General features: G+C 39.8%; 1 protein-coding gene across 5 annotated transcripts in view; it reads left to right on the forward strand.

The window, feature by feature from the left end:
- Positions 1–23,453, forward strand: part of PCCA (propionyl-CoA carboxylase subunit alpha) — a 273,068-nt gene that overhangs the window by 185,225 nt on the left and 64,390 nt on the right. For all 5 annotated transcript variants that reach the window (XM_038134386.1, XM_038134414.1, XM_038134404.1 and 2 more), the window contains one exon: positions 16,866–16,964. In XM_038134386.1, the coding sequence (XP_037990314.1) occupies positions 16,866–16,964 (99 nt within the window). The remainder of the gene's footprint in view (positions 1–16,865; positions 16,965–23,453) is intronic.

The raw sequence follows: 23,453 nt of genomic DNA on the forward strand, positions 1-23,453 counted from the left end.
CCTCTCCCACCTATTGCTGCAGACAAACAGTGGCTTGGCTGTTCCTGTACAAGCCTCCTTTAGACTAATAAACACTAGCAATGTTGAGTTCAGCATGAGAGCCAGCAGCCACTCACCCATCTGCCAGTTTTGTGTCATGGGAGGTGATTAAAGCCTCCCCTTTTGTTGAAGCTTTACTGGTGCAGTGAGGAATACCAGATTCTTGGGGCCAGAGTCCGAATGCCGGAGGAGCAATGTGTGGCAGGACAGCCATGGGGCTGCGAGGCTGGAAAAAAGAGAGCCTTGGCCTGGCTTCTACTTCTGGAACTGCTCAGAGATTTTTGCCCAGTGACTGGTTTTGACTCAACTGAGTAAACACTAAATTTAGCTTAGGTTTTGTGGTCTTGCAATAAGTACAGTGTGCTAAGCAAGATAATTTTTGAGTGGTTTATATACTTGGGTATTGCTATTAATCTGTAAACATTAAACACTTGTTCTTTAAGAGTTGCCTCAACTAAATGCCATTTTCCCCCTTAAAATTGAATATAACATTTATTTAAAATATACCTCATGGTTTATATCAGCTAAAATCAGCTGTTCCACTTCTTGAAGTCTTTCCAGTTCTAAAAAGACCATCCTTTCTGTAGGAGAATGAATAATGTAGGTTAGCTTGTTTCTGTGGGCATTTATTACAGCCACACTGAACAGTTCCTGGAGAGGTTTTGCTATTTTTTATTTAGCAGCAGTGAAAATCGCAATTATTCTATTTACTTGGCTTGCCACTATGGCAAAGAGTAACTCTTTGGACTGTGAGCAGGAAATGTTTGTTTTCTCTGGCTGCTTCTTGCATATGCTGCTCGAATTACGATTAAATATGAATATTTACTGATAAAATGGGGCATTTCTCAAGTTCAGTTAAATTGATTTTTTAAGTCCAAGATATAGGTGAAGGCAACCCATCTTGTGTTTTGTGTGATGTTATTCATTATACAGAACTAATAGACAGTGGAGGGAATCAATAAAATATCACCATACATGTCAGATGAGCATTAGGGCTGTAAATTCTTCATCAGGAAGAATCTGTAGGGGAAAAAAGGAAACAAAAAGCTAGATCAAAAGCGATGTGGGGAATTAATGTGGAGAAGATGAAAGGGAAGGAAACGAACAATAGGGTTGATGTAAGTGGAGGATTAGGTAAAGCAGAAGCAATAATTTTTTATGGAACAGATGAAAATAAATTGAGAATAATTGTTATGGGAGGCGCAAGTGGTGGCGAGTTGAAATTGATGTGTATTTAATGGCCTGATGAAAACTAGAGCTTGTTCATGAATTGTGCCTATGATTCATTTCCAAGGAGTACATTTCTAATACTTCTTGTAGCATTGAGAATTGTTCTGTCTGTGGCATTCACACAAGCTTATTGGATTCTTTAGAAAGTTAAAATACTGTGCTGGCATCATTCAACATTGTTTAGCTCCAGATAACAATTTAATTTAAAGTATTTGAAGTCAAGCAAACCTTCCATTCACACCTGCTGACTGTGTATACACAACGCTAGGTCAGCTGGCTTTGCTTAAAGGAGTGTTTACAGACAGAGTTCATTACTTGGGTCTACAACTTAACTCTGCAAGTTCCTAGAATACAGGATAAACTGAAATTATTATTAGGGAAAAATTTTACCTGTTTGTAAGCATGCTAAATGCTGTTAATAATGTCTTAGGAATAAGGAAAGCCTGTTTTCCAGAACTGTCCGTTAGGCTGATGTACGCTTCTGTTATGAAGAGTATTTTGAGAGGACCTGGTGTTACTGTGTTCCCTGGCTGTCCTCTGCTGTATGCCACTCCATGCAGAAGGTAAAGGAGCTAAATCCCTGGCTCTCAGGTCTCATGGTCATCCCATTCTCTCACAGAGCAGCAGTAGTTCTGTAAACCATCAGTGTCCTTGTGCTTAAGAAAGACCAATGAGAAGAATCTGGAGGGACAGTGCTACCTTCTTTCTTTCCTTCTTCTTCCCACACCTAGTAGGGAAGCCCTGAGTAAGGGGTGGAGGAGATATTTGTTCTTGAGGGAAATTTGTTTGTTCATCAGCTTAAAAGTTTCTTCCTGGAGAATCCTAATTTTTTCCCTGTAATTCTGCCATACTACTCACATTAGTCAAGAGCCACGATGAGTATACCTGTAGGAGATTTTGGAATTTGTTATTCCTGACTGTCCTTTGTTTGCCAAAGTTCATCTATAAGTCAAAGCATTGGACATGGTGGTGCCGGAGGGAAGCAAGTGTGATGTTGTGATATTATGTAGATCTGTCACTTATAATTTGGAGGCTGTCTCTTTCAACATTTTGCTGTTTTTCATAGCATTATATTCAAGCTCACTTCAGTCCTTGTTGCTCTGTCTCTGCTGTTCTTGATTCCTCACCACCTTTTGAATAATGAGGCCTTGAATTATAGACACATGATGGTACCAAGCTCTTTATAGCCCTCTCCCTACCATTTACGATCTGTTTGATTTTTCTCATGTGTGAAGTTAGCTTTGTTAAGATGATTTTCTCAGTAGGGCCTCTGTATAGACAGGGACTATGATTTTCCTGCTCTGAAATTGTGTCCCTTGCCTTTTTGGCCTTGTTATAAAGTAGTTATTTTGTTGAATGCAAAATTAATTTTTTTATTTGCTGGTGTTTTCTTTTAATGTTACTGAGCATTTTCCCCAAAGTTTGCAACTTGCTTTTGGAAAATTTTTTAAATGTTGTTCAGCTTTTAAACACTTTTTGTCTTCTACTTAATTTTTTCATTTTGCCTGCTATTTGCACTGTATTATAGTTCCTGCTGATATACTTGTATATAACCTTTCAAGCTATTAAGAAATATTAGGAAGATCTTTTTTCTTATTTTCTGGGTAAAAACTTGTACGGAGCAAAATCTTTAATGTGGTCTGTTCAGTCTCTGTGGTGCTTCCAACTATTAGCTGTTACAATGTCAAAGTTAAATCTTGTTTCTTAGTGAGAATGAGCTTCACATTTCTTCAAATAAATTGAGATCAGCTGATTGCTCCCCAATATTCTGTCATTGGATGTAAACTGCATTTGCTTCTACACTGTGTGGATATACTGTCCTTGTGTAGTATGAGGTGAGTGATTTGGACTGACTTATCCCCTTAAAAGCAGGGATGCCCCTGGCAAAATTTAGTATGAATAAGGGAGCAAAATTAATTCAGAATCATGGCATTCCTCGCATTGAGCTCTTCTCCAGTCTTCTAAGAGAAGGAGGAATTTCTCTTATGGAGATTTTCTTGATTTTCATCCTTGAATGGAGCATATCTGTGTTCTTGTGCAAGGACCACTTTAAATGACTGGGATAGTGGAGTCTGTATGAGTGTCCGAGGGTTCCCATCTCTTACACAGGATGTTTTCTGCAATGTGTGTTAGAGCCCAGATAGATTTACTGGGCTCAGGAATTGAGCCCTCATTTAAAAGTGCTGGGAGAAAATGGGAAAGTGTTGTGACTTCTAGGATTTTAAATATGAAAGCGTGAGGATCCATCAATAAACCTCTCACATTTTCCCATCTCACTGATGTTTTACGGCTTCACTGGAGGATATGAAATGATGGCTGCTAGAATGAAAGATTCTGTTTTGTCTTCTAAGTTTTTAGAAAAAGTTAATAGAAAATCAGGCTAAGAAATATTAATGGAGTTTCTGAAAGGTTCCCAAATTGTTTTTAGAGATACCACCATAGTACAATTCTTTGACAGATAAGCCTTTTGTGACAAAACCTAAAAAAAGGAGACATCTATACATTTCCCATGGTATTTAAACCAGCAAAGGCAGCAGGAGTGTCAGGATGCCCCTTCTGTTGCTGCCTGAGAAGTAGTCATGATTGTTGGATATTTTCTGAGCATTTTCTTCCAATCTGACATCTAATTGATATCTAAATCATATCTCTGTAATATCAGCGTTGTAGTAAATATACAGCCTAATGTGTTGTGATTGAATGTTTTATTTTGGACAGTGTAAAACTTGCTCTCTTCTTATTGACAGCTGTTTAAAAGATGTGTATTTTTGATTTGTCCAAAGTCTGAATATTTATAAGGGATTAAAATAAAGAGGTTGTTTAGCAGGTGCTGACTGCAATTTTGTAGCTGCAGTATCATAATCACTTCATGAGGTTTCTCTGTTAAGGAAATTGTCTTTGTTTAATGCTAAAGGATGTAGGTAATCTGTCTCTAATGCCAAATTATTTCAGGGTGTGCACTTCACTTTTTCCCCTACATTTACGCAGATCGGAAAACTGAATGTTCCAAACAACTTGTGGAACAGTTTCCATATCAACTTTTATGTACTAAAAATGTAATTAAAATTGTTCAACCTAAAAAAGAACTCAAATTTAATTTATATGGCTTTTAAAAAGAAAATATTGTTTCTTATTTAACTGGTTTTGTTGGCATGGTGGATTTGAATTTACTCCAGTAAAAGTCAGTGGCAAGCCACTGTCGCCTATTTAAGTGTAAGTAGCTGGAACCATAAGGAAATACTGAATTTGAAGAGGTATCTATTCACACACATTACTTTTATGCCTTTTGAGTGAATTCATGGTAATCAGTTTGTTAACATAAACAGTGCAATTCCATTAACTCCTAAGGTAAATAGCATTAGGTGCAAACATCTTTTTTACATTGCTACATGACTCGATTTGTTCTGCATATGGAAACACTTTAAAACTTTTTTGCATTTCCTCTTTTGTGTAAGTGGCTTATGACTCTTGTGATATCTCATCTTTTACCTGCTGTGTCAGCTTCGCATCCCTATCCCCTGTGCACTGGCCTGTGTTCTTCCCTTTCCTATTTATCACTGACACATCTGGAGTGGTGACATTCTTATTCCCTATTCTGCGTTTATTTTAAAGCTAGAGGAGGGGTTTCTAAAGAGGGAATATGCTTACTTACTGCTATTACTAATTCCTTACAGTTTTCCCTGCAAGATGGCTGGTGTGTTTTGATAAAAATGAGTATATTTGTCTTGGTATTGGTCAAATATGCTTGAGAGAGATGATTCAAGTGTGTGGTTGGGGATCAGGAAATGATGATTCCATCACTGGATTTGGTAAGGATTCGTGATGCTATTACTTCTCACCAGCTTCTGAAAAGTTATCAGATAAAACCACTTGCTTTGGTTTTAAAGTCATTAAGCCTCAAAAGTAACCAAACAATGGGAATAGATTTATAGGTATTTTTTTGCATCTAGACTCTTCTTCTTCAATGCTTACTTTTATTTCTAAAATGAAAGTCTGCTTATATCTGCTGGCTCAAAGAAAAGGTGTCCTATAAACACTTTTTCTTAAACTTGTGAAACATTAGAGTTAGTAGTCTAGCTGTTAAAATTTTATTGTTTACCTTAATCCAAATGCTTGGTAGAGCATACAGAAGTGATCTCTTTGGCTGTTTGATCAAAGGACATTGCAGATGAGATCAAAAGAGATTTGGCTTTTGAAAGAATCAGATTTGATTCTATGATACGCTTATTGTTCTGAACCATCTGGGGCAGTTTGGGGAAGATATGCAATAGCAAATATTTTGCATGTGAAGCTCTTAGTTGAAGTGGTGAATAACCTTGGACTGGGTATATTCAAAGGACTGGTGTTGACCTATATCCTGTTGTGACAGCTGAGAGCAGCAGGTTGGAACTGCTGGATGAAATCCATACTCAGTTGCCCATTGTACTTTCTTCTTGTCACTACGCAATGTCAAATCAAAGACAGTTTTTTATTTTATTTTTTTTAACTGTTGCTTATTCTAGCTGTTTACTAATTCAAAGAGAATATGGACTTGCTGCCATGGTAGTACAATGGTTTACTAATTCAAAGAGAATATGGACTTGCTGCCAAGGTAGTACAATGGGAAAAGTAATTTAAATCAGTGGTAGACTGTGTCCAGTCTGAGCATCCACCCTATACATCTAGGCCGAGGTGGAATACAACTTCCAAATATAATAAAGTGGTGCTTTTCTTTCTTGTTAGCTGTTTTGGTGCCTGCTGATTTTGTTGGATCTCTGTATCAAGTTGTAAATGGTGTGTGAAATAAAACACTTGTCAGCTGATGGGTATGATCCTCATGATTACAAATGCTCCTCAGATTGCTGTGGTATGTTTTGTTTAGATCAGACATGGAAGTCTACTAATACATAATGTTCCATTTAGAAAGGAGATAGAAAAAAGACCAGTAGGAACCAGTTTTTGATATCTGGGTGGTAGTACTGGGAGTTCTTCACTGGCCAGTAGTAATTCCCACCCCTCTCCTAATTGTGAAAACAAAAGCAAAAATTAGAGACTTGAGACTTACACTTGACTTGTCAGCAGCACATTGGCAATCAATGCAGTAATTCATTAATTCTTGACTCTAAGCTTGAGATCCAGCTTCTGGTTGTACAGTCTATTTAAAAAAAAAGGAAAATCTGTCTTAGCTTGCGTATCCTTATTACATAGCTTTCACTGAATCAAATGAATATTCACTAAATGAATATATGTATTAGGTGAATACTTAAAAAGAAAGAAATGTATTCCAAAATGTGGTTTTTCTAAAAGGGTAGTATGAATTTTAGTCTGTCGTGTTTTATAGTGGCACTTTGGTATGATAATGTCATTCTACTCTCTGAGAATTTATGCTGTCAAGTGGGATAGGGTTTGGGGATCTCTGTGTGCCTCTGAAGTGAAAGAATGGAAACTTGGCAGCTCAAAGTCGTTTTGGAACGAGGCTTGCTTAATGATTTCAGTATATAGACATGAGTCATGACTCAATAGCTACTAAACCAACTCTGTCTACCTTATCACAACCTGTTAATCGATGTGTTTTTAGCTCCCAGCATAATGCTCCTAGTCACACAGATCCTGTCATTGGACCCTATGCTAAACCCCTTTTCAAGACAGAAAACAAGAATATCCTCAACAGATTATCCTATCAAACAAGGAAAGCTGAGTGCAATGCAGCTTTCAAAGTGCCCAGTATTCACATGATAGCAATACTGTTTGAACCACCTGCACGATTTTCCAGCCACCTAGGAGCAATATCTGTAGCCAGGTTGGAGTGTATTTAGCTGGGCAGAGCCAGGGCATTTGTCTCTGTAGAGCAAAGTGAAAAGTAAAGCAAGTCATGTTCTTTCTTCTTTTCCACAGAGATCCAATAACAATAGACGCCCATATTCCTCAAACCAGCTGTACTTTTTGTGTCTGAAGCTGTTGCTGGCAGATGTCAATTACTTTTAATAATTTTATTTTCTTGGTGTGTTTTTAACTTCTGCCCCTCCACCCGTTTTTGTAGCCTTAGTGGACTCAGGCAGATTACAAGTATGAGATGTCATTTTAATAATGACTCTGCAAGGAAAACTGAAGGAGTAAAACAAAGCATTTGTGGCAGTGAAGTGTTTTTGTTGCATACAGCCTCTCTACTAGGTTTTGCAGAGAGGATCACTTCCCTGGTGAATGCTTGAAGAAAGCCCTTGCTGATTAGAGGTGATGAAGGCCATCACTTCTCCCTCTCCTTTTGTTTTGATTCTGTTGTTGTTAAGCTGAGGAGCTGATGCCTGTTGTGTGCTCTTTTCCTTGGTCTCTATGCTGGCATGCTCCCATTTCTAAAGTGAGATCTACCAAAGCAGCGAATGGTAATTTGCATCTATAAGTGCTACTTTAAAGAAAAGAGAGATAATTTCAATGTGTGCACATGTGTTTGATTTATTCTAGTGGTTATGTGCTATTTGCTGCTCTTGTGATTGAGGACTGCCCATTCTGTGAATGTGCTTAATACTTTGAAAACTTGAAAGTTATGATGGCACCCCACACAATGTCAAAATGTGCATTTGAAGTAAAAGCCCAGCAATTCAGCTCATCTGGTCTTGTTCATAGCAGGTAAAAGGCTGCCTTGATGACACTTAGAGCAAATGAATTTCTCTCCTGCAGTCATGCACTGAATAAATTGCTTGATCTAGTTCGGTACAAAAGGACATGATCTATAAATAGTTAACAGAGCTTTCTTCAGGACAAGTGATCTATAGACTGGAACTCTCTCTTGGGGTCTTTTAAAAAAGTAAGTGCTGATATGAACAAAAGGAAAGTTTGTTTTAAAAAAAGGCCTTTTTAATGAGATTGAAACTCACATACTTTAACTTCCTTTTGAAAGCATCTGGCCAACCACTTCAAAAGTCCAAAAGGCTAACCTTACAGTCACTTGAAGAAAAGAAAAAAGGTCAATCTGCTAATCTGATGTGAATATATTGTCAATAACTGAAAATACAAGATAAAACAGCTGGTTAATTTGAATCAAAGAAATTGCTGTCATATAAGCATCAGTGAATTCAATTTTTACAGTTTTAGGCTTCAAGGAACTTCTTTTTATGACCCTTTTATACATTTGTCTATATACCACACTGTTGGCCACAGGGTCTCTCTCTGTCCTATATGCTCCATCATGCAGTTTTTCTGGCAACTAATATTGCAGGTTTTTAGACCGTTGGTATTTGTAACAAGCAAAACTTCTAAGACATTTAAGTGTGCTAAAGGAAGTGTCCATCTACCAAATTTTATCATGTGGCATTTTAAGAAGGAAGAAAAATTCTATGAAATCATAGACTCATTAACGTTGAAAAATCCAGGATCAATGAGTCCAACCTTTAATCGAGCACATGGTGTCAGTTAAACCATAGCACAAAGCCAGACTTTCCAGGAAGATGCTGTGGGAGACAGTACCAAAGGCTTTACTGTAGTCCAGGTAGGCAATATCCACAACCTGTCCCTCATCTACTGGGTGGGTCACCTGGTCATGAAAGGACACCAGGTTGGTCAAGCAGGACCTGCTTTTCCTTAAACCCATTCTGGCTGGGCCTGGTCCCAGGTTGTCCTGTCCATACTGTGTGACTACACTCAATACAGTCTGTTCCATAACCTTCCCCAGCACCAAGGTCATGTTGACAGGGTTGTAGTTGACCAAATCTTCCTTCTGACTCTTCCTGTAAATGAGTGTCACATTGGCCAACCCCCAGTCACCTGGGACAGCCTCAGTTAACCAGGACTGGTGATCAATGGCTGAGAGTGGCTTGGTGAGCTCTTGCAGTGAGTGTCTCTCAGTGAGTGTCTCAGTGGCACAGCAGGTCGCTGACTGCTTCCTCCTGGGCTGCAGGGGCTCTCTTCTGCTCCCTGTCCCTGACTACCAGCTCAAGGGCTGGTTGTCCTGAGGAAAACCAGTTCTTCTGTTAAAGACTGAGGCAAAGAAGGTATTAAGTACCTCAGCCTTGGTTACAATGTTCCCCTCAGCATCCAATAAAGGATGGAGATTTTCCTTGGCCTTCCTTTTTGTTGTTAATGTATTTATGAAAACACTTTTTATTATATTTCACAGCAGTTGCCAGATTGAGTTCTAGCTGAGCTTTCGCCTTTCTAATTTTCTCTCTACATGATTCTTGTACTCTTCCTGAGTTTGCTGCCCCTTCTTCCAAAGGTCATCAACTCTCATTTTTTCCCCTGAGTTCCAGCAAAAGCTTCCTGTTCAGCCAGGCTGATCTTCTTCCCTGCCAGCTTGTCTTTCAGTACATAGCAATGGCCTGCTCCCACACCTTTAAGATTTCCATCTTAAAAGTATGTCCAGCCTTTCTGGACCCTTTGTTAACAAGTGTGGTTTCCCAAGGGACTCTGAATCATTAAGTTCTGTTTCACTGAGTTGAGAACAGCCATCTTGAAAGTGCTCTCAATGTGGATTTCCCTGCCTGTACGACCTGTGCACGTAAAGGGGGGGTTTTGGTGGCAGTGGGCATGCAGGCCAGGATGGTGATGGTGACAAAGGGGCAGGCACGTGTTGTTGGTGTGGATGTCAATCCTGTCAATGTCTCCAGGACACATCTAGCACCAGGATTGGCACCAGCAAGCACAGTGTGTACACATATGACTGGCAGAGCTAAGAAGCAAAGATATGACTGTGAGTGCTTGGAGGCCAGAAGCATCTGACTAGAGAGAAGAGAAAGCCATCTATTTAGAAATTTGCCATATATTTAGAAAGTTTTTGTGAGAGCAAATCATTCTGTGCCTACAGAGAAACTGAAAGCTAGGTGTCCAGACTAAGAAATCACTTGAGCAGCTGAAGGTCACTGGATTGATCAATTGAAGAAAAATTAAAATAGCATAGTACAGTCCCCTGATCTAGGTGAGGAAGTAGACTAAGACTTTTCTAAACAACTGAAGGAAATCTCTGTCACAGGATGTGCTGGTCGCGAGGACCCCGACATCTTCTGGAAGGGCACCATATGGGATGAATGGTGGAAGGTTTCTGAGCAATGTTTGGATAAATATTTGAAACTGGTGCTGGATGGGTGAACTGGTGTTGACACACCCAGATCTGCATCTCTCTTCCAAGGAAGAACTGGTTGAAGAGGTGATTCCAAAGATAGTCATGGCTGTGACAGCCATGAAATAAATGGCTGTTGTTTAGGAGCCTGAAGGAAATGAAGAAAAAGATTAGCAGGGCATAGATCCTGGACAGCAGGCAAGTGGATGTCAGTGTATTCTTTATTTGTGCAAGGTGCTCCACTTGCACTGGGACAACTTCAGGTGTCAGTACAGGCTGGGGGATAAATGGATTGAAAGCACCCATGCTGAGAAGGATTTGGGTGTGCTGCTGGATGAGAGACTTCATGGGAGCCAGTAGTATTGTGGGCTGCATCAAAACCAGCATAGCCAGCAGGTGAGAGAGATGTTTCTGTCTCTCCGCTTGGCTCTGGTGAGATCCCACAGCAACCTCACAGACTTCTATGATAAATTGATAGGATTTGTGGTCTAGGGGAGAGCAGTGAATGTCATTTACCTTGACTTTAACAAGTCTTTTGGCATGATCTCAGCCAACGAGATAAAAAGCCATTTGAGTGGTCAGACTCAGTGGGCCATGGTTAACGGGTTGTAATCTGCTTGAAGGTCACCAAGGGGCTGCAAGGGTCTGTATTGTGACCAGTCATGTTCAACCACTGAATCAGTACCTGAAGGCAGCAGTGGGACTGCACAGTCCTTACATCTACACAAGACAGAATTAGAGAAAGTGCTCAATGCAGTCAAGGGCAATGCTGCCACCCAGTGGGACCTGGGCAAGCAAGAGGAATGGGCTAACAGGAACTTTGTAAAACTGACCAAAGTCAATGTCTGTCTTGTAAACACAGTGTTTGATGTGGTTTGAGTTTTGAGTAGCAGGATCTAATGACCTCCCTCTAGCTGCAGACTACACCTCTGCTAACAGCACAGGGCACTGATAGCAACTTTTGGTGCCAGGGCATGCTGCTGACTCAGTCATGTTCTGCTGACATGTCTGCCCACACCTCCAAGTCCTTCTCCTCAGAGCTGCTCCCTAGCCAGTCAGGTCACAACACATCTTTGTGATGGGTTCATCCTTCTTAAATGTTTGACTTAAAAATTAGTCTTGGGTTTCATGAAGTTTTCATTAGCCCCTTTCTCTTGCCTGCCTAGGCCCCCCTGATGGCAGCCCTGCTCTCGAGTGATTCACCCAGTTTTGTGCCATCTGTAAACTCAACAAAAGTATACTGTCACCTCTTCCAGGACTTGGTCCTGGAAAATGTCAAACACTTTGGGAATAATCAGACCCTGGATCACTATCAAATACAGTCCAAAGAACAGCAGATAAAGCATATACAAGAAGGAACTTAAGCAATAAGAACTACCCCCATGGGAGATCTTACTGGATTTTTTTGCATTTATGCATAATTCATTTGCATTTATGAATGACAACATGTGAAGCACTATTTGGTTGCTGCAATTTCCTAATGTGGCAAGTATGACTGATTTTGTTCGAGGTTCTCAAAGGCAATGTGGGGAAGTTAGAGCAAGTTGTTTAAGAAGACCCGATAATTTCCAAGACAACTCTGTAAATTACCACATGTTCTTACAGACTCCAGGTAGCCAGTAATTTTCATGATAAAGAAGTATGTTGTGGTTATTTTCTGTGAGAATATACAGATGAAAGATAGTGTTTGAACTCTTCTGCTAACTGTGAATTTTTTTTTTACATGAAAAACTAGCAAAATATTTTACAAAATGCCTGGGGTAGAAGTCTTGGGCTCATCAGCCCCATACAGACTTTCCTCGCATTCTTGAGGTTGCATGGGACTGCAAAAGGTAACTTTTGAAAGAGGACGGTTTTCACTTGCCTTTGCCATTCCCATGTGCTTCTCTGTTGGCTGGACAGTAGATTAGATGAGAATTTCATGCATTTTGTGAAAATTGGGAACTAAAAAACTGCTTTATCCAGATCAATTTGGCTTAGTCTGAGGTCACTGCAGACTGTTACTGAATACTGCTGCCTATGGCTGGACCTTGTACTGCCACACTTCTGCAAACTCTCTAGTCATCCACTCTTCTGCACAAGAAGCAATACCTATCCTTTTACCCGATTTATAAAAATGTAAAGAATCTCCCTGCTGTTATGGCATGGATGGTGTGGTGAGCAGTGATGGAGGTAAGGAGTCTTCTGCTTGAGACTGTTACTTTTTCCACAGAAGAGGAGAGCTTTATGTTGGTTTGAGCAAAGTCCTCAAACATATAAGCTACCTCATGTTTACAAGAGTTATGCTTGCTGTTATTGTTCCTTCCTTGCTGGAATGATTTTAAGGTTCACTTTGTAGAGTCCTTGCTGCCCAGTGGATGTCCCTTAGATTAAGGGCAGTTGAAGGGAGTGGAGGCTATGACGGTGAATATTCATATATAGCCTGTGAAGAGTAATGTCTGTTTTCCTGAAAAGTACATCCTCATGAGCAGCTGTCTTGATCAGAGAAAGACTTCAGCAAGGCAGGTCTGCAGAGGGTGATTTTTCATTTTCTAGATCTGATTGATTAGAGAATGCCATCACTTCCATTATAGCAAGAGGTAGAATTAAGGGCTGCAAGTCGTATGGCTAAGGGTGGCATAGCCAAGTCATTAGGGCCAGGAGTCTCGAGTTAAACACCATGCTGAGAGGCAGAATTGAAACCATGGGATTAAATCAGCAGACTTAAGCTAGTCAGACTCAAGGCTGGCATGAGGAACTTCAGGCATAATGTTTTGAAGGATCAGGCAGGAAACAAATGCTTTAGCTGCCCTCTAGTCTCCTGGAAAACCACCTTCATTTCCAGGAGAAAAGAAGTGACATGTGCCAGATGTACGCGAGACTTTGCATTAGTAAATTAACAGGGCTATAACACTCAGGCTTGTGCTGCCTTCTTTAATTGCCTGACATGCACACAGAATGCCAAATTATGTTCGCTAAAGGAAACTGAATGCAGATTATGCTTTGCAGCTCTTTGCACTATTGGTTAGCTGGTACATATCATGCTGAACATCAGGAACTCACTCCGCAAGAGGTGAAGGGGCGGCTACTTGTGTAGTTCAGGTGCATGCCAGCAAAAGTCTGCAAAGTTGTGACAGTGGGGTAAGCTGTTGACCTTTTTCTAGCATTGTGCCTTGGACTTGTCACTCTTCTTTCTGAGACCTCATTTACAGTAGCTTTTGAATTGGAAATAATGGTGCAGGACTGTGGCTGCTTTTATCTTTTATGTCCTTACATAGGGACAAACAAAGCTTTTAAAAAAGGAATAATTCACCACCGCTATGTCACGTGGGTGTTGTGCAGCAATGCAAACATAGTTACTGTAGATGCACAGACACATAAGTGTATACTTGGAACTGAATAGTTAAGGATAAAGCTACACTATATAGGTGTGGTGTAAAGCACAATGTGACCCACTGCAGGAGTGAATTGACTGGGACCTTCTCCCTGCAGTTCAGGTGTTAGCATCCATTGAATGGTGATTTGTTCTCGGCTATCTTAGCAGCAAAGAAGCAAAGTAAGATGGGAAGTAGTCAATGCAATGTCATTAGTTAATCCCCATGTCCCCCTGAACTCCTACCCCCAACCCCCCAAGCCTAAAGCAAAAAGGTCCTGGGTTTATTGCAGTATTTATTAGGTTCAGCTATGATATCCATTGCTAGAAGAGGAATGAATGCAAATGCAAACTTCTGACAAGTTCTTCTGTCTTCTCTCTTCCCCTGTTTCTACCTGCTAGCCTTGCTAGGCTGTTGGCTGTTGAGCTGCAGAAAGAAGGTTTGTTCTCTTGAAGTATTGGTTTGATTTCAATCCCCATCTCCTTTTTGGCACACTGTGTCCCATCTTCCCCTCCACCCCTGCCTTTTCCCTCCTTTGCAGTAAAAGTAACATGATCACTACGTGGTAAGTATCTTATCCTCAGTCCTTGTTCATTTTCTCCGATATCTTGACATCCCGACTTTGTCATCCTACCTAACGGAGCATAGGCAGCCAAATTTCCTTGGGATTCTCTTGGCTTTGCATCATCAGTTGGTAACACATGCTGCTAATAATGCAAAGGTGGTGGGGTCTATCCCTGTATAGACCATTAATTTAAGAGCTGAACTCAATGATCCTTGTGGATCCTTTCCAACTGGGAATATTCTGTGATTTCTGTGATCTTCCTCAATTGCACATACCATGGTGAGTTGCAGGTGAAGGCAGCTAAGACCCTGTAGCTCCATTCTGGGAGAAGTCTGCTGCAGTTTATGGGATAAGCATTAGTTCATATAACCCTTCCCCTGACCCTCTGTTCTTTCTTGAATAGAGAAACCATAATAGTGGCAATGTATTATCTGCTGGTTTCTCTATTGCACATAAGAAGCCTGGAGTGCCACAGATTGTTTAGACTTGGCATCTGCTTGCCCTCTCCTTTCACTGTGGTTTCCACCAGAAATGTTTTGATACTAATGTAATCTGGAATCAAGAACGGAGAGACCTGTATAGACCCTTGTGAGGGATTTTGGACAGGTCATTTACCACTGCGACAAAGAGGTTTAGTCCTCTTTTGCTCAGCTATACAGTGACAAAAGAGCTAATGATTAGACTGAGTTTGTTGTGGAGGTATTGACTTGCATCCTGCCCCTGGAACACCCCTTGCTAGAACTGTAGATAGCAGCTATAGGGTTTGTCTGAGGCTGCATGTAAATCCAACACGGCCACAAGCAGTATGGCGTATACTTGAAGGATTTTTTGGTGACCAGTAGCCTAGACTGCTTTGATGGTGTCTCACCTCTAGCCCTGGAGACACATGGTAAATGGTGTTTTCAGACCCAGACTCCAGTGCAGTCTTTCTCTGGTTTTAGCAATAGTGACATTTAAAGAATTTAAATAATTGCCTTACCAAAGTTCAGTTGGTAATCACAGAGGGTTGAGACAGAGCACTGGATTTGCTTTTTTCCATTTGGAAAAGTCTTTTTGAGATGTTTCTCCTGTTCTCAATAAAGACAGTATTAAAGACAGTATTTGCTGATACATGTTTGCTGAAAGTGGTCTGGGTTCACCAGAGCGTTCCAGCTGCTCTGCAGTGCTCTGGAAATGCAAACCAGCTGCAGGTCTGGCTTAACTCAAGCCAGGTTTGGGGCTGGTTTGCATCACTGGAGCAGTGTAAAGTACCTGAAGCATGCCAGCTAATCTGGCCTATTGGTGAACCATTATAAATTACTTGTTTTTCTTCTTGTTCTTTACATGTAACTTTATTTATAGTCAAAGCCCATGGAAATTGCATAGATTGTATCACTAAGGCAAACTTTGGGTTCTGAACTAAAGTCTATAAAATTAGAGTGTTTTTTAAGCCAGAACTTTTTCCTGTTAACTGAAATAAGTTGATCAAATTACACACTATTCCTCTGCACTTCTCTGTTATAGATTTCTTTTAAGATCCTTCTTATTTTTATTAGATCAAACAATGATAAGTCTGAGACCTAAAAGAGTAGTCTTTAGAAGTTGTATTTTGCAAAAGGTGTGCACAGCTTTTATTCTTAATGCACTGAATTTTTTTTCTAGTTTTTCGAGAATGCATGCCATGGTTGTGTCATTATCACTATTGTCTGAAATTTACTGATTAGAAAATACTTTGGAGATTTTGAGAGAGGAAGGAAATTGGCCAACCATGATTTTTCTTCTGTTTATAGTAAATAATAGTTATCTACCTTCAATAGTATGATGAGCGTTCAGAACATGCTATAAATATTAATCACCAATTACATTGGTCCATATATAATAATTTTTTTCATAACCATCTCTTTCTCTGAGGCTGTTATAGTGTTGAATGTGTGATGTGTATTTTTAAACAGTATAATACAACAGAAGAATGGTAGAAATGTCATTACAGCTATGCTGATATATACTTTTTCCAGATCCCAGAATTTTTGCTCTTCACCTAGAAATATTTTGCATAATGAATATGGTATGATTTAAAATAAAATAAAACCCACTTTCTGGATAAACATATTGGCATTCAAGTCAGAAATTGTATTTCTTGGATCAGCTGTATATTGAAAGAAAGCATGTCAGAATTTGCAAAGTTTTTCTAGACTTTGAGGCAAAACGCCGAAGAATTAATTACTGCCTCATATTAATTAAGATAACAATGCAAAGCCCTTCATTAGAAGCATAGGAAAAGTTCTTCCTTGGTCCTTGGAGAGAATATTATATGCAAGCCCTGTTGTGTGGGTTGCAAGGTGTCACTGGAATTTATATGCATTACTTGTCTAATTGCAGTAAATGTAGCATGTCCAGATAGGTTTAAAAGTTGGATGGCTGTTTGTTACTTGCTGGAAATCACTTGAAACCTTGCTACTCAGAGGCAGCTGTTCACAGGTCTTTCACCTCTCCCCAGAGATAGCTGGAAGACTCTGTTGTTGGACCCTGTCTTTTATGGCAGAAGCAGTAAACATGACAGGTTGTTTGGAAGCCATCTGTTTTAAAATGGTTGCTGCTTTGTATGCAGTAATGAACTTGAGATCAGTTTTCTGTCTGTCTTCAATAGTAACAGCCTTGTTTGGTGTCACAACAGGTGGAAGTTGATGGGATGAAACTAAATGTGACCAGCGAGTGGAACCTGGCTTCACCCTTGTTGTCTGTCACCATTGATGGCACTCAGAGGACCATACAGGTAATCTCACCAAAGCCTCTTTGGGCATACAAATAATACTGAAACGTGGGGTCTAAACCTGCTGCATCACAAAAATTATGTGGTGTTGTACAAACAGCAGAATGTTTCTACTTTGACACAAATTTACTGCACTAAATCTCTGGATGCACTTTACCCCAGCTTATAGGCTGTCTTTATTTAGTGGCTTGTGAGGAGACAGTTTCTTAATCATATAAAAAATAATAAAAGCTTTACTGCAAAATACCAACTAACCAGAAACTGATCAACTGAAACAAAAGAAAAAAACTCCCTCCTAACCTAACCCACAACAAAATCTCACATGGGGACCTTCAGTAAAATTAGTATCTCCTTCATGTTTAGATTGTGTGATTGTTACACTTCTGGGCGTTTGCAGTTTGAAAGTCACAGGGCAGCACATCTCCCATGTAACATGTTTTTTTTTATATACTTATAAGAAATATGATTAGTTCCATGATTTGAGAAGATAAACGTAGAAAACATCCCAAACTTATGTGGCTCTAAGTAAAGGAATGAAACACTTAAACTGGTTGTATTTTCTTCTGAACACTTATGTCTTTGAAACCAACTTCACACACCAGAGTGTGCTTATCTAAATGTAACCATAGTCAGGATTTATATATTTGTTGACAAATCATTTATTTACAAATATTTATTAATCCTGGCATTAATGAAAAACAAATCAAAACTTATTGAAAGTATTTTTCTATGTACAACAGTCTCTATTTCCTGTACATTTATCAGGGATACAATGCTCAGATTTCTCATAATTTACAATGAAATGCATGAATTTAGTTTTTCATTTTTACCCCTGGTAAATTACTCAACTGGAAAATACTGTTTTTGCTTTGATTGAATTTAAAAGACTGCAACTTGAAAATAAAAAACTATTGTATCTTTCAAGGTGAGTATTTGCCTGAGAGTGAAATTTTCATTATGTTCCCAAGTAAATTCTGGACTTAAGTTCTGTAGATTTCTTGGGAGGTTTATGCCAGATTCAAGAAGTGTGTATATCTAAAATAATTATCTATTTTTAGGTGTGTTTTTCTTTTTTTATTATTTTAATACTGGTCCATTTTGGTGCCATTTTATAAAGTACATTGCTAATTTTGAACAGGAAAAAATACCAGTGTATGAATCTATAAAATCTGCCTAGGTGAAAAGCATTATATTTAGAGTGGATAACTGTTGACAAGACCTCATTGCAAACTGTATTACTATATGACTGGGTATATAACTATAGTAGCAACACTATTTAGCTACTAAGAGTTGAATTTGCACATAAAATTAGTTTCAAAATTAATGATCATATGATCTGAAGAAGCTTTCTTCTAGGAGCTGAGCCAGCAGTAGTGCTGCTGGCACTCCCTGAGTATGACCAAACCCTATGAAATACTGCAGATCTAGCCACAGCAACATGCAATGAGCTGACTGCATGGTATCTAGCCAACAGAATGTGGAATAAGCACATATGTTGTTTCCTTCTCAGATTTTATCTGCCTTTGCTTTTAGCAAAGAAACTCAGTAGCTTGAGAAGTTATTAATCTTTTAGTGTATATATGTAAATTTATGGGAACCTTAAACTTGACCTCTGATAGTCGCTCACTGGAATCAAAATTGGTTTTTTGGTTATATATTTCTGTAGACTTGCCCCACTGCAAGAACCAAATTAGACAAGTGTATTCCTGTAGGTCAATTTGTCTCCAAAAGCAATTGACCCCTGAGTCTTGAAGTATCTTCTTTCTGCAAAACTTAGCCCTAGAGCCATTTAAGCAACAAATATGGATGAATCGAATAATTCCAGCTGTGCTTTATTAATTTGCAGCCAATCTAATTTTTCTTCATAGTTGGTTTCATTCTTCCAAATTTGCTCAACCAAGTACAATCTTTGTGCATGTTTTATTCTTTTGAAGGCTGGATTTATGCACCTTTGGCTCAATCCTGCAGTCTGGCCACAATCTAGCAAAGCACTTAAACATAGAAACAGGGAATAAATAATATAGAAATGTTTTGGTTTGAAATATATTTACGTAATTATAGTGTAGACATTCAAATTTTTGCTTATCTGTTGCATGTTTAAAAATAAGTAGTTAAGAGTGCTTCTGTATTTTCACTTCTCTGCTAACGGCTCAATGAGAATTAGAGCAAGGCAGAACACCAACTCTGCTGCAGAGTTATGAAGGGCCTTTGAGTTAAAACCCACATTTTCTAGGACATTTTCAAGACTGTGGGACCTGAGTGCCTGAGGAGAAGTATATGCCCTGGTCACAGTCTGTCTAGGGCATACCAGGGCACAACGAGGATGTGTGGCAGCCCCCCTCCTCCTGCTTTTGTTTCCTGTGTGAGGAAGCCCATCTGTGTGCAGCAGATGGGAGCTGCAGAGAGCCTGGCCAGGTCCCCAGATGAGAGTGGGACCAGAACCCTGGGGTATACTGCAGGTCCTGTGGCTGCAGCATAAGGGCTCTGAAATCATTGTGCTGTTTTGGGTTACTGTGAAATCCATAGGATGTTATACAAAGTGATGAAGTGGTGAAAACTTGAGATCATTTGAGCAAGAGACTTCTGAGATACAGTTGCCAGGGATGGGGATGTGGGCAGACCCCATGGCATTTCTTGTAGTACTCAGATTTCATCATGGGAGATTTGTTGTGGCTGTTTTTAGTAGTTTCTCAGTTAATCCCAGTTTCTCAGCATTGTCTCTGCTTACGACTAAACTCTACCTCTCATTTAGTGAGGCTGAATTTAACACATCCTGAAGTGTAGGATTTTGTTCACCAAGCAAATGACATTTTCTTGTACAGAAATACTTCACCAAAATGGTTTCCCATACTTGTTTCAAAAGATGTTAGTGACTCAGAATTTGACTTATATCTAGCTATTATGAATTTGGCCTTTGCTGAAAATCAAAGAACTATTGGAATATAGTTGCAATACACCTTCCTCAGATTTGAAGGGATTGGGTTTTATTTAATTGCAAATGCATGTTTAAAATACTTATATATATATATAATATATATGTATATGTGTGTAAAATGGGATTGAATATGATATAACGTTTTAGGAAATATTTATAATGAAAACAAATTAAAACATGAGGGTCTTAATGATTCCTGTGAAGAGTGAGTGGAAGAGTAGAGGTTGATTTGAGTTGTGGAAAAGAAAAACAAGAATTCCAGTGGAAACTGGAAGGGAGAATGGTGGTTCAGTATGGTATCTTGAAAAGTAATGACAGTTGGAAGAAAGACAGCAGGTTTACTTTGGGACAATTTCACATATTTTGGGAGCATTTTTACTTCTCTGTCTCTCCTCCCATGTACAAGTAAGCTAGATTTCAGTGAGCCCTGTGCCCCACAGAAGTTGACGATGACCTCTTCTGTCTCCCAGTATGAACTGAGGAGCTGGTGGAAGGAAGGAAAAAGCTATCTTTTATCATAGAGTTTGAACATCTTCTATTCCTCATGGGAACTTGAATCTAAGGGGACCTCAAGATGAGGAATCCATGGAGTGCAGTAGATGGGCTTGAACCTACCTGCAGCTCTGTCCTTACTAGTCAGGTTGCAAAGGACAACCTTCAGGTGGGACACCGCACAGGAACACCAGGTATCAGCAGGGTGAGCAGGTTGCTCAAGAAAAAATGAGTCTAAGAGCAGATCTTCAAAGCAACAACTGTTTGTGTATGGGCAAGTTCTCGAAAAACATTGTTGACTGCAGCCTTTTCCCTCTGCGGCGGCGAGAGCCGAGCCCGGCCAGCTGCTCTCAATGGCCGACTGCAGGTGGCCACAAGATCTCCACCCCTGTGCTTTCCTTAAGTATTCCAGGTGGCGGTGCCTTCTGTGGCATGGGAATCACAGGCGAGGGAGAAACTACAAAGATCCGAGGTAAAGGAAGGAGAAAGTGAACACTTATGTGCTGTCAGGGAGGCTTTGTTCCCCAACGGAAGCAGGGACAGGTGTCAGGGGAGAAGGGCTTGGGGAGGAGCTTATAAAGGGAGTGGGCGTGAAGGGAGGAGTTCCTAAACCAGCCAATAACCTGGCGGCAGGGGAGGAGTACATAACATAGGAGAACCGATGGGGAGCAAACATGGGAGGGGAGAAGCCCAGCAAGCAAACTCTATGAGAAGGAGGGGAAAATTGACATAGAAGATTTTCGAAATAAAAGGGGGTGGTCAACGTAATTGACAGGGAAGGTGGACCGCCTTAGGAGGGAGGGGAGAGACTTATAAGGGTAGAGTGGCGGGGAGTAGAGGGAACAATCAGTTTGAAGGACAGGCAACTTGGTGGGAAGACGGTGATAAACAACTTGGAACAAACCATTGTGAGGGGAACTTATAGGGGGAACTGGGGGCCAAACCATTCTGCAAACCAATAAACTTAATTAACAACATTCTTAAAAAGCCACGACGCCACAGTTGACCACTCGGATTTCAAGGCTGCTCTGTGGCAATGCTCCATAGACAAATTTTACAACTGCATAGTGCTGTTGAATGCTGTGCCTTCATTGATCCCACCATCAGACACTCAACTCATCCTTAAATACCTTTTACTTGGAGATACTTCCCTGTAGTAAAAGGATGCTGAGCCAGAGCCATAGAATGGTTTAGTTTGAATTATTTGTCACCATCTTTGACAGTGCTTTTGTACTCCTTTGTTCTATCACATGCACCCAGCTTTTCACTGCCAAACTGTTGGGCCCACAGCTCTGCTATCTTGCTGATATGAAACCTTCTACCCTGCAGAGGTAGTGTAGGCATTCTGCCTGGATCCCAGAAAACTTTGTGTGGCTTTTGGCACCTTCAGCAAAGCAATTTTACAATAGCACTGGTGGTACCTCGTTTTTGTGTTTCCTGGCTTTCAGAGAATTAGTCTGTGATGAACTGAAGCTCTGGGAGATGTAGTGAGAATTCAACTGGACAGGGTCCTGAGCAGTTCAGTATCACCTTGACATTAGCCTTGCTTTGAATGGGGAATATGACTGCCTGATTTCCAGAGGTCCCTTCCAGCAGAACTGTTCTGTGTCTGCTGGGCATCCCAACCTCTGCAGTAAAGAGGTCTTTATCAGTCACAGCAAGGTGTAATTAAGAGAGTAATGGAGTTGCTAAACAAGAACATGATCCTGTAAAGCTGAAATCATCAGTCTCAAGCTTCAAGTGTTTTTGTGAATGAAATAAATGATGATTTATCAGGGGAGCTTTCGCTACTTAGTGTTAAAGGGAATTCGGTGGTGGCATCACTTATTTTTTCATTTAATTTATTTATTGCATCAACAATTGCAGCAGGAGTAGTATATTCTGCATCCTGGGGTATGACAAATATAAGTGCTTCTTTGATACAATGTTTCTTTAGATTATTATTTTGGTGTATAATAACAGAAGAAATGAGAATGCCGTAGGTATGAAGCCTTTGTTCCAGGGAAATGTCTGACAGGAGAACAAAGCCTTTGCCCAAGTATTCATTTCCTACAACTCTTTAGAGACTTTTTTCATATATGTAATTTTTTACTTTTGTAAGAAAAATTACCTTTTTTTTCATTTTGCTGTTTTGAGATCTCAGATGTAATCTGTGATAATGATATGATACATTATATAGGTTTTCAATCTAAAGTACCATTACCTCAGAATGTTCATTTTCTTAACCCCTGAAAATTATTTTGGGAAGGTTTAGTGAGCAGTGTTCATGACTGCTTGACAGTTCATTTTTTAGTGCTGTGCAATTACTGCACATATTCTGCTGTTGTCCTTTAACCATGACTTCAAAATTATTCTTGCTAGGTTGTCTCCAGAAGAGGGACTCAGAACGATCTGCAGACATTTGGTTATCCTATATCCACATAGCTGTGCTTTTGGGTAGAGAAATGCCACTGTGAGCCCCAGCACTGAATTCCTGATGCCCACATTGATTGCCTGTAGCTCACTCCCTGTTTCTTTCCAGCCTGTTCCAGTAATGACTAACATAGCCAAATCTCGTACACATTTCTCGTCCGTGGTTCAAATAGAGAATATGTGAAGGGAAGGGGAAAATTCAAGGGAATAAAAGCTCATGAAACTACAGCTGAAGAACTAAAAGCACCCACCGCTACCTTTACCAATTATTTAATAGAAATGAATGTACTTTCTTTTCTTCAATCAGGAAGGAAATGAGTGATCAACTGATATGTTAAATCAATCCCTGTCTTACTCAAGTTGTTAATCAAATAACATTAGTTGTCATGGTATCTTATGCCATATTTTTTTCCTCTTGGAGGTATCCATTTTCAAGACAAACAATATTCAGGATGAATAACTATAAGGGTTCTGTATGTGTCCAAGGAACAAAGCATTGGGTTCAGTTGCTGACAGACTCATACTTTTATGATATCTAAACACTGAAAGATGAGAAATGGTTCTCTTTGAACATGGTAACACATTCAGAGAGCAAAGGGGAAGGAAGAGGAGGGGCATAAGAGTGAGAAAGGACTATGGATTCTGTCAAGAAT

The sequence above is a fragment of the Motacilla alba genome, chromosome 1 (assembly GCF_015832195.1).
Source record: "Motacilla alba alba isolate MOTALB_02 chromosome 1, Motacilla_alba_V1.0_pri, whole genome shotgun sequence".
NCBI lineage: Eukaryota > Metazoa > Chordata > Aves > Passeriformes > Motacillidae > Motacilla > Motacilla alba.